This window comes from Sciurus carolinensis, chromosome X, assembly GCF_902686445.1.
Source record: "Sciurus carolinensis chromosome X, mSciCar1.2, whole genome shotgun sequence".
In the NCBI taxonomy this organism is placed as follows: domain Eukaryota; kingdom Metazoa; phylum Chordata; class Mammalia; order Rodentia; family Sciuridae; genus Sciurus; species Sciurus carolinensis.
In genome coordinates, this window is record NC_062232.1 from 55871900 (window position 1) to 55884394 (window position 12495).

The 12495-nt window shown below is 34.5% G+C and overlaps 1 protein-coding gene across 3 annotated transcripts in view; it reads right to left on the reverse strand.

Moving 5' to 3' along the window:
* Phka1 (phosphorylase kinase regulatory subunit alpha 1) overlaps positions 1-12495 on the reverse strand; it is a 108491-nt gene that overhangs the window by 7816 nt on the left and 88180 nt on the right. For all 3 annotated transcript variants that reach the window (XM_047535520.1, XM_047535519.1, XM_047535516.1), the window contains one exon: positions 954-1124. In XM_047535520.1, coding sequence (XP_047391476.1) covers positions 954-1124 — 171 coding nt within the window. The remainder of the gene's footprint in view (positions 1-953; positions 1125-12495) is intronic.

A 12495-nucleotide genomic window follows, 5' to 3' on the forward strand; every position in this document is an offset into this window, starting at 1 on the left:
TCTGTTAAGTTGAATTGCCATAAGACATGCATAATTGGAGAAATAAAATACATATTTTTCGTCACTGTGTTAAAGGAATAAGGTGGAAGGAAAACAAGTTCTGGGCATTTTTGAATTGTCAGAGCCAATAATCTGAGGAATCAACTTTCACCTTTTCAAAAATAAAATAACCTGATCCTGTCTCTGGAAAAATAACAGTGTGCTAAGAAGAAAGACACTACTAAAGGTTTTGAAGTGCTGGATGAAGTATTCTTTAGGGCCTCATCAAGGAAAATGAAACAAAAACTGGCACCTGAGACACTTGAATAGAATCTAGGAATGAGTATAGTAGTCTTTCTGGTCCTCTAAAATTGTAACCATCAGAATGGTGTGTTGTACAATAATATATCTTTGGCAAAATGTGCCTTTGAAAGAAAAACAAATATTAATCACATCAAGAGTCTTTGGACTATTAATATCTTTATAATTTCACAGTTGTTTGGTAGTTTTCATCTAAGAAAAAAATGTAGGTAAGAGATCCTTACACAAACTCCCCAGATGCTGCATTTGTTTTTCCACAGTGATATGTAGTTACAAAACAGCACATAGCAGCAGATACTATTTCCAGTTCACCACAGCTATAGAAGTAAGTGAGCTCTTCATATTATTAAATCATGTGACTAACAGCAAATGTATCACAATGTCCCATAACATGCGACTAGGGCCCCAAACAGAGAAGTCGTGATTTTAAAAAGCTACTTTAGAAACAACATCACTGCAACAATAATAGAGACTAAATTTTCAATAATGCCACAGTATAACTTCAACTCTTTCATTTTTATCTTTTCTTGTATGATTTGTATGTCTGAATATATGATCATAATTACACTGGCATCATAGTTACATCATATCTCAGGCAAAGAAACCAAGGATTTCAAGAGGGAAAATAGACATCAACAATGTATTATGCTTACCTTCTGTAAAACTTTCCAAACTTTTTGATAAAATCCAACTGGGACTCTATTTAGGGCTCCATCCAACCTTCTCCGGCGTTGCCATTGACCTTGACGGCTATCTCTAGATGTCTGCTGACCAAATGCACTAGGAAAGGACCCACTATTTGGAGTCATACAGGTTCCAGGGGACTTGGGAGAAGAGAAAGGAAAAAACCATAAATCAGAAGTGATTTCTATTTCTCTGATAAAGTATTATAGCAAAGTGAACAATAGTCTGCCAAATTTTATACCACATATTATGTAAAATAGCCATGATAAAGTGGTAACAGGGAAGCTAGTAGACTTATATATAGCTAGTAGTGCTGTAAATCTGAACAATCCTTTTAGAAAAAAATCTGGTGTTATTTACAAAAAAAGAAGAACCTTGAAAATCCTGATGAATGGGACATTGTTAGCTATCTCTTTACCTGGTTATCCCTTATATTTCTAACTGGTCTACAACTTTGTTTATTGCTCAAATGGGCCATAACACAAGACTCAGTAAATTTAAAAGGATTAAAATTCAATCACCACAATATAAATAAATTAGAAATCAGTAAAAGGAAGGAATTCAGGAAATTTAAATATATGGAAATTAAAGAACATACTTCTAAGTAACCAATGTATTAAGGAAAAAAGAAAAATTGGAAGTACTCTGAGATGAGTGAAAACAAAAACACTACATAAACTTATGTGATATAGTAAAAACAGTGCTGAAAGAGATATTTATGTTATAAATACTTATATTGAAAGAATAAAAATCTCAAATCAATAAGCAAACCTACCTTAAGAAAAAAAGCTCAACTGAAAGAAAGCAGAAGGAAGGATATAATGAAGATTCAAGTGAAAAGAAATGAAGTAGAGAATAGAGAAGTAAAAGAAAAATTAATAAAATCCAAATTTGTTTCTATGAAAATATAAATGAATGGAAAAATCTCTAGGTAAATGGACTGAAACAGAGGGAATAGAGGACATCAATTTCAACCTACATAAATGAAAAGAATCATAAGGACATATGTCAGCAGCCATATGCTAACAAATCACATAACTTAGATGAAATGGACAAATTCCTAAAAAGACACAAACTACCTAAACTGCTTTAAAAAGAAACAAAATCTGAATCAATTCATAATAGAGAGATCAGATTAATAAGAGCAAAAATTCCTACAAAGAAAAGCCCTAGTACAGAGCTTCACTGGTTAATATACAAAACATTTAAAGACAAATTAATACCAGTTCTTTTTCTTTCTTCCTAGTACCTGGGATTGAACCCTGGGCCTTTGTGGATGCTAGGCAAGTGTTCTATTACTGAGCTACAACCTGCGGCCTTTTAATTTTTATTCTGAGACAGGGTCTTGCTAAATTGCCTAGGATAGCCTAGAACTTACAATTCTCCTGCCTCAGCCTCTCAAACATCTGGTTTACAGGCATGTGCAACCACATCTGGCTTAACACTAGTTCTTTTTTCCATTTTAAATGTTATCATCAGTGCATTATAGTTATACATAATAGTGGGTTTCATTTTTACATAATCATACATGCTTGGAATATAATTTGCTCCATTTCAATCCCCAGTACTTTCTCTTCCCTTCTCCCGGCCCCTCCTCATTGCCTTTCCTTCACACTACTGGTCTTCCTTCTTTGTGATTGTTGATTCTTTAACTGGTGCTTTACAGATATTTGTAAAGGTGAAATTCACTGTAGTATATTCATATATGTATGTAGAATAATTTGGTCAATTTCATTCTGTAGTTCTTCCCTTTTCCCATCCCTTCTCCTCCCCCTCTATTCACTTTACTTCACTGATCTCCCTTATATTTTCATGGGATTTCCCTCCCCACCTCCCCCACCCCCAGCCTGCTTTATTTAGTCTAGCTTCTGCATATGAGAGAAAACATTTAATCCTTGACTTTCTGAGTCTGGCTTATTTCACTTAGCATGATGTTCTCCATTTCCATCCATTTACCACCAAATGCTATAATTTCATTTTTCTCTGTGGCTGAGGAAAACTTCATTGTTAATATCTGTTCTTCATAAATGCTTCCCAAAAAGAGGAAGAAACTCATTCTCATCCCAACTCATTTGGAGACTAGTTTTATCCCAATACCCAAACCAGACAAAGACATCACAAAAAAGAAAACTGAAGTCTAATACCCTTTACAAGTGTAGATAAAATAATCTTCAACAAGCTGGGTATGGTGATGCCCTCCTATAATCCCAGCTATTTGCAGGGCTGAGGCAGGAGGAATGAAAGTTGGAGGCCAGCCTTGGCAAAAAATAAATCAAAAGAGCCAGGGATGTAAAGCACCCCTGCTTTCAATCCCCAGGACTGCAAACAAACTAGCTAACAAAAACACTTCAATAAAATGCTAGCAAATTGAATTTTGTGATACATTAAAAGGATTACACACCATAATGAAGTGGAACTTATTCTATCAGTTCAAGGTTTTTAAAATATCTAAACATTAATGTAATATGCCATATCAACAGAATAAAGAATTAAAAACACCATCTAAACAGATGAAGAAAAAGCATTTGACAAAATTCGATATGCCTTTGTGATTAAGACACTCAAAAACTAGAAAAAGAAAGGAACTTCCTCAATCTTACAAAAGGTTACATTTTGTATTCTCTGAAAATGGACACTAAAAAAGATTGATACTTTCCTATCTTAAGACAAAGATGCCCAATCTCACCACTACTGTTCAGCATTGTACTGGAGGTTCTAGCCAGGGCAATTAAGCAAGAAAAGAAGTAACATTATTTCTATTTACAGATAATATGATCTTGTATCTAGAAAATGCTAAGGAACTCCTTAAAAATAACTACAACTAATACGTGATCTCAGTAAAGTTGAATGATTTAAGATCAAAGCAAAAATCAATTATATTTTACTTGAATAGATATTCCACCAAAGACATATAAATGGTCCACAGGTATATCAAAAGGTACACAAAGCAGAAAAATCAGTAGAGTAGAGGGAAGGGAACAGGGGGAGAAAGGAGGAGGGGAGTGGGGATTGAATTAGGACCAATTATATTGCATGCTTTTATAATTATGTGAAAATGAATCCTACTGTTTACATAACCAAAAAGAACTAATAAAATATAAAAAAATTAAAAAACTAAATTTACAATTTAAATGATAAAAGGGGTTAACATCACTTATTATCACTTATTATCATGGAAATACAAATCAAACCATAAAAGTCCTGTTTAGAAAATATAGTGCCCCTTCATGTTCACAGCACTAGGTAAACTAGGGATAGTAGGAACATACCTCAACATTGTAAAAGCTCTATGCTAAGCCCAAGGCCAACATCATTCTAAATGGAGAAAAATTGAAAGCATTCCCTCTAGGAACTGGAACAAGACAAATATGACTTCTTTCACTACTTTTATTCAACATCATCTTTGAAACTCTAGACACAGCAATTAGAAGAATTTAAAGGGATACAAATAGGAAAAGAAGAACTCAAACTATCACTGTTTGCTGATGACATGATTCTGTATTTAGAAGATCCAAAAAATTCCCCCAGAAAACTTCTAAAACTAATAAATAAATTCAGCAAAGTTGCAGGATATAAAATTAACACCCATAAATCAAATGCATTCCTATACATTGGTGATGAATCCACTGAAAGAGAAATTAGGAAAACTACCCCATTCACAATAGCTTCAAAAAAATAAAATATTGAGAACCGATCTAACAAAAGAGGTGAAAGATTTCTATGATGAAAACCACAGAACACTAAAAAAGGAAATCGAGGAAAACCTTAGAAGATGGAAGGATCTCCCATGCTCTTGGATAGGCAGAATTAACATTGTCAAAATGGCCATGCTACCAAAAGCATTATACAGATTAATATAACACCTATAAAAATCCCAATGTCATTCTTCATAGAAATATAAAAAGCAATCATGAAATTAATTTGGAAAAACAAGGGACCCAGAATAGTCAAAGCAATCCTTATCAGGAAGAGTGAAATACCAGACCTTAAATTATACTACAGAACCACAGTAACAAGAACAGCATAGTATTGGCACCAAAACAGACACATAGATCAATGGTAAAGAATAGAAGATGCAGAGACAAACCCACATAAATACAGTTATCTCATACTAGACAAAGGCACTAAAAACATGCGTTGGAGAAAAGATAGCTTCTTCAATAAATGGTGCTGAGAAAACTGGAAATCCATATGTAGCAAAGTGAAAGTAAACCTCTATCTCTCACCCTGCACAAAAATCAACTCAAAGTGGATCCAGGACTTAGGCATTAGAACAGAGAACCTGCATCCAAAAAGAAAAAGTAGGCCCAAATCTCCACATGTTGGCTTAGGAACTGAATTCCTTAAGAAGACTCCTAAAGTGCAAGAAGTAATCAGGAATCAATAAATGGGATGGAATCAAACTAGAAAGCTTCACAGCAAAGGAAATAATCAATAATGTGAAGAGAGAGCTACAGAATGGGAGAAAATCTTTACTACATGCACCTCAGATAGAGCATTAATCTCCAGGATATATAAAGAACTCAAAAAACTCAACACACACACAAAATAATCCAATCAATAAATGGGCTAAGGAAGTGAACAGATACTTCACAGAAGAAATACAATTGATCAACAAATATATAAAGAAATATTCACATCTCTAGCAATTAGAGAAATGCACATCAAAACTATACTGAGATTCCATCTCATCCAGTCAGAATGGCAATTTTCAAGAATACAAGCAACACACTTCACAGAAGAAGATGTACAAGCAATCAACAGATATATGAAAAAATGTTCAACATCTCTAGTAATAAGAGAAATGCAAATCAAAACTACCCTAAGATTTCATCTCACCCCAATTAGAATGGCGATTATCAAGAACACAAGCAACAACAGGTGTTGGCAAGGATGTGGGGAAAAAGGAACACTCATACATTGCTGGTGGGGTTGCAAATTAGTGCAGCCACTCTGGAAAGCAGTACGGAGATTCCTCAGAAAGCTTGGAATGGAACCACCATTTGACCCAGCTATCCCACTCCTTGGCCTATACCCAAAGGACTTAAAATCAGCATACTACAGAGATACAGCCACATCAATGTTCATTGCTGCTCAATTCACCATAGCCAGATTGTGGAACCAACCTAGATGCCCTTCAGTTGATGAATGGATAAAGAAACTGTGGCTTATATATACAATGGAATATTACTCCACCATGAAGAATGATAAAATTATGGCATTTGCAGGCAAATGGATGAAATTGGAGAATATCATGCTAAGTGAGATAAGCCAATCTCAAAAAACTAAAGGACGAATGATCTCGCTGATAAGCGGATGAGGACATATAATGGGGGGTGGGAGGGGTCAGCGTTATGGTTAGGGTTAGGTTTAGGGTTAGGGATAAGGAGGGTGGTAAGAATGGAGGAAGGAAGGACTGTATGAAGGGAAAAGAGGGGTGGGAGGGGTGGGGGGAAGGGAAAAAATAACAGAATGAATCAAACAACATTGCCCTATGTAAATTTATGATTACACAAATGGTATGCCTTGACTCCATGTACAAATAGAGAAACAACATGTATCCCATTTGTTTACAATAAAAAAAAAGAATACAAGCAACAATAAATGTTGGCAAGGATGCGTGGAAAAAGGTACACTCATACATTGCTGGTGGAACTGCAAATTGTTGAAACCACTCTGGAAAGCACTATGGCGATTCCTCAGAAAACTTGGAATAGAACCTCCACTTGACCCAGTTATCCCAGTCCTTGGTATATACACAAAGGACTTAAAATCAGCATACTACACTGATGCAGGCAAATCAATGTTTCTAGTAGCTCAACTCACAAGAGCTAGGCTATGGAACCAACCTAGGTTCCCTTCAATAGATAAATGGATAAAGAAAAATGGTATATATATACACAATGAAATATTACTCAGCCTTAAAGAAGAATGGAATTATGGCATTTGCTGGTAAATGGATGGAGCTGGAGAACATCATGCTAAGTGAAATAAGCCAATCTCAAAGAACCAAAGGCCAGATGTTTTCTCTGATATGTGGATGCTAATTCACAAAGGGAGGCCCTAGGGAAGAATAGAAGTACTTTGGACTAGAAGAGGGAAGTGAAGGGAGGGGAGGAGGTTTGGGGGTAGAAAGGACAGTAGAATGGATTGGACATTATTACCCTAATTGCAAATATGATTACACAACCAGTGTAATTCTACATCAGGTACAACCAAAAGAATGAGAAGTTATACTCCATTTATGTATGATGTGTCAACATGCATTCTACTGACATGTACAACTAATTAGAACAAAATTTTTAAAGGTTTGTTTAGGATGGACATTTTCTACAAAACAAAAGATTACAAATGTTGGTGAGAATATGAAGAAACTGAAACTCTGTATGCCACTGGAAGGAATGTAAAATGATGCAGCCACTATGAAAAAGAGTATTGAGATTCCTCAAAAATTAAAAATAGAACTACAATTCTCCTGAATATTTATCCATAAGAATTGGAATCAGAATTTTTTTTTAAATAAGGGAATATCTTCTTTTTTGTAGGTGCTGGCGATCAAACCTTGGGCATTAATACATAACAGGCAAGCTCTTTACAACTGAGTCACATCCCCAACCTGAAATTATGACCCTGAAGAGACATTTGTACTCCTATGTGCAATGTAGCATTTATTATTTACAATAGTCAAGATATGAAAATAATCTAAAAGTCTATCAACAGATGAATGATGGAAAAATGTGTTATATGTTAGCCTTATAAAAAAGAACATTTTATAGTATACAGAGGACACTATGATAAGTCAAATAAGATAGTCACAGAAAGACAACTAGTGTATGATTTTAAGTTATCTAAGTTATCTAAAATAGCCAAACTCATAGAGGCAGAGAGTAGAATGGTGCTTGCCAGGAGGTAGGGAAAGGGAAATATAGGGACTTGATATTTGATGGGCATAAAATTTCCATTTATGCAATGTGAATGAATTATACAGATGCACTGTACAACATCATGACTACAATCAATGATAGCATATTATATAGTTACATTTTTAAAGGTTAGATCTCATGTTTAAATGTTCTTATTTTAAATGTAACAATCAACTAGGGGCTGGGGATATAGCTCAGTTGGTAAAGTGCTTGCCTTTCATGCACAAGGCCCTGAGTTCAATCCCTGGCACCAAAAACACAAAAACAAAACAATCAACTATATTCCTAACCAGTAGCAGTCACCGATCTGAAAATAAAATTAACAATTCCATTTAAAATAGCATAAAAATACTTGGATGTAAATTTAACAAAGGAAGTGCAAATATATATCATGAAAGCTGTAAAATATGTTGAAAGAAATTAGGTATTTAAATAAATGGATTCAAACTAAAAAGCTTTTTCTCAGCAAAGGATACAATCAATAATGTGAAGAGAGAGCCTAAAGAGTAGGAGTAAATCTTTTCCACACACACTTCAGACAGAACACTCATCTCCAAAATTTATAAAGAACTTAAAAAACTTTACAGCAAAGATACAAAGAACCTAATCAATAAATGGGCCAAGGAACTGGACAGATACTTTACAGAAGAAGATATACAGGTGATTAATAAATATATGAAAAAGTGTTCAACACCTCTAGAAATTTGAGAAATTCAAATTAAAACAACTCTAAGATTTCATCTTACTCCAATTAGAATGGCTATTATCAAGAACACAAACAAAATAGATGTTGGCGTGGATGTGGGGAAAAAGGCACACTTTTACATTGCTGGTGGAGTTGCAATTGGTGCAGCCACTCTGGAAAACTCTGGAAAACTTGGAATGGACCCACCTTTTGACCTAGTTATCCCACTCCTTGGTTTATACCCAAAGGACTTAAAATTAGTATACTACAGTAACAAACGCAGTCACATCAATGTTTATAGCAGCTCAATTCACAATAGCTAGATTGTGGAACCAACCTAGATGCCCTTCAACAGATGAATGGATAGAGAAACTGTGGTATATATACACAACAGAATATTATTCAGTCATAAAGAAGAATAATATTATGGCATTTGCAGAAAAATGGATGGAAATGGAGAATATCATGCTAAGTGAAATAAGCCACTCCCAAAAAACCAAGGGTCGAATGTTTTCCCAATAAGTGGATGATGATATATAATGGGGGTGGGGGGTGGGGGTGAGAGAAGAATGGAGGAACTTTAGATTACATAGAGGGAAATGTGAGGGGTGGGTATGAAAAATGGTGGAATGAGACAGACATCATTACCTTATGTACATGTATGATTACATGAATGGTATGAACCTACATCGTGCACAACTACAGAAACGAAATCATGTACCCTATTTGTGTACAATGAATCAAAATGCAGCCTGTAAAAATAAAAAAGTAAAATAAAAAAATAAATGGAAAGAAATACACGTTCATGGATCGGAACACTTAACACTTTCAAGATGTCAATTCTCCCAAAATTGATCTAGAGATTGAACACAATTCCTATGAAAGTTCCAGCTTGTTTCTTCATAGAAATTAGTTAACTGATTTCAACATTTTTATAGAAATTCAAGGGACGCAGGATAGTTAATACAATTTTTAAAAAGAAGACTGAAGTCAGAGGATTCATACTTCTCAATTTCAAAACTTACTACAAAGCTATAGTAATCAAAACTGAGTCATGCTGGTATAAGATATATGAGGATATTCCATACTGCAGACCAATAGAATAGAATTTGGAATTCAGAAATAAATCATATCTTGGTAAATAAATTTTCAACAAAGGTGCCAAGAGAATTAAATGGGATAAGATAGTCTTTTCAACAAGAGGTGCTGGAACAATTGGATATCTATATATGAAAGAATGAAGTTGGACCCTTACAGCATACACAAAAAAATAAATCGAAGTGCATTATTGTGCTGAAAAGAGTTAACAGCAGGGGCTGGGGTTATAGCTCAGTGGTAGAGTGCTTGCCTAGCACGTTTTAGGCACTGGGTTCCATCCTCAGCACCACATAAAAATAAATAAAATAAAGTTATTGTGTCCATCTTCAGCTAAATATTAAAAAAGAGTTAATGCAGCAGGTTAGAACTACTTCTTGTGGAAAGGCCTGCTTATAAGATTGGCCCTTGTCTGGCATCTGGAAACAGACTTTGAGAGGTATCCTATCAATCCCAGAACTGATAACAGTGGCTTACTATGCCTAATGATGCAAACACTATAGTTTATGTTGAACATCTGCTTTCCTTCTGGGAATGCCATTCAGAGGTTGTTTTACATGACCAGCCCCTAATAAAGACCTTGGGTGCATTCTTTTGTGAGTTACTCTGGTTGGGGAACATTTCACACATGTTGTCAAAATCTGATGTGGAGGGAATTAAGTGCATCCTATATGACTCCACTGGGAGAATATTCTGGAAGCTGTGCCTGTTTTCCCTGGACTTTACTCAGTGTACCTTCTTTTTTTGCTGACTTTGCTTTGCACTTTTTTGCTGTAATAAATCATAGTTATGAGTTTGAGTATATGTTAAGTCCTGTGAGTTCTCCTAGTAAATCACTGAACCTGGAGGTGATCTTGGGGAGTCCTCTATCCCAACATAATCACAGATCTAAATGTAAGAGTCAAAATAATAAAACTCTTAGAACAAAAAAAAGGGATAAATTTTTGTGATCTTGGATTAGGTAAAACCTTATCAGATATGACACCAAAAACAAAAGCAACAAAAGCAAAAAGTAGATAAATTGAACTTTGTCAATACTAAAAACTTTTGGTCTTCAAATAACATCATTAAGAGAGTGAAAAGGCAATCCTGTACAAATCACATACAATATAAGGGAATTGTATCCATAATATATAAAAAATATTTGCAAACCAACAACAAAAGAAATAATCCAATTACAAATGGGCAAGTATCTGAACCGGTATTCCTCTAAAGCAGATAAACAAATAACCAATAGATTCATGAAAAAATGTTCTATATTACTAGCCAACAGGGAAATGCAAATCAAAACGACAATGAGATACCACTTCATACACTAAGATGCCTGTAATAAAAAAGACTAAGAGTGGGTGAGGATGTGAAGAAATTACAACCCTCATACATTGTTAATGGGAATGTAAATAGAGCAGACCCTTTAGAAAAGGTTGGCAGTTCCTCAAAATGCCATATGATCCAGCACTTCCACTCCTAAATATATATGCAAGAGAAACGAAAACATGTCTGTATTAACTTGTACATGAAGATTCAGGGAAGCAGTATTCATTTGTTTTTATTTATTTATTTTTGCAGTGTTGGGGTTCGAACCCAGGGCCTCTCCTATGCCAGGCAAATGCTCTACCACTGAGCCAAATCCCTAACCCAGTCATATCCATAATAGCCAAAAAGTAAAAAACATTCAGATGTCTATCAACTGATGAATGGATAAATAAATTATGGTGTATCAGTACTATAGGATATTATTTTGTAATAAAAATGAATGAAGTATTGATAGATACTACAACATGATGAGTTTTGAAAAAGAATTATACTAAATAAGGATGAAATACACTGGCAAAAGTGGTTGATAGTTTAGACTCAGAAATAAATATAAAATAAAAGATAACAAATATTTCCTGAGGAAAAAAGCTCTCATATTTTAATTGCCTAAATCACCAACTATTACTATGTAAAAAAGAAATGTGCCTGAAACATTTCTATTGATAAGTGACTATCAATCACACAAATGGGTCAAGTAGATGAACTATCATTTAATTCATTTTCATTGTCTTATCTCTACCACCAAGATCCTAGGCTGATGATAGTGTGGTCAAACCAGAAAGGATATATATCTGATACAGTAAAATTCAGACTGTCAATAGTTTGGAGTTTTTAAGTAACATTATCTTCTATGTCTCTATACTCTATTAAAAAGGATATGACAGAATTGGCTAATTCATTACATTCATTACAGGATATATGGTTAAGGTAAACTGAAATATTGTGTCCAAAAATTTTCCACTTTTTGTTTGGTTGTCATCTGGTCTAAATCTCTTCAATCTGTGAGATCTGAAATCGCAGGCATTTATGAAGCATTGATTTAAAGATAAGAAATTGAGTTAGAGTTCAGTTTTCCTAAACCGTAAGTTTCATGAAGGCAAAGATCACATCCATTTTGTTTACTATTGAATCTCTAGTGCTTGACACAAAATTTGCACTCAACTAACATTTACTAAATGAATTAATGCTCAGAAGAATACAATTAACCCAGTGGTTTTTGAGATTGAAAAGTGCATCAGAGTCACCTAAGGAGCTTATTAAAACACAGAGTGCTAGGCCTCACCCCCAGCATTTTAAGTCTTTCTGATTCAGTAATTCTGGAATTGAGACCAAGAACTGGCATTTCTAGTGAGTTTCTAGGTGATGCTGATGCTGCCTAGTATGCTGCCTGGTGCATAGTGAGCATGTAATAGGTTACATTAGTTGAAAGAATAAATTAATAAACACTTAACAAATACTTTAAAAATTGTATTTGTTGCTATTTTTTGTGGT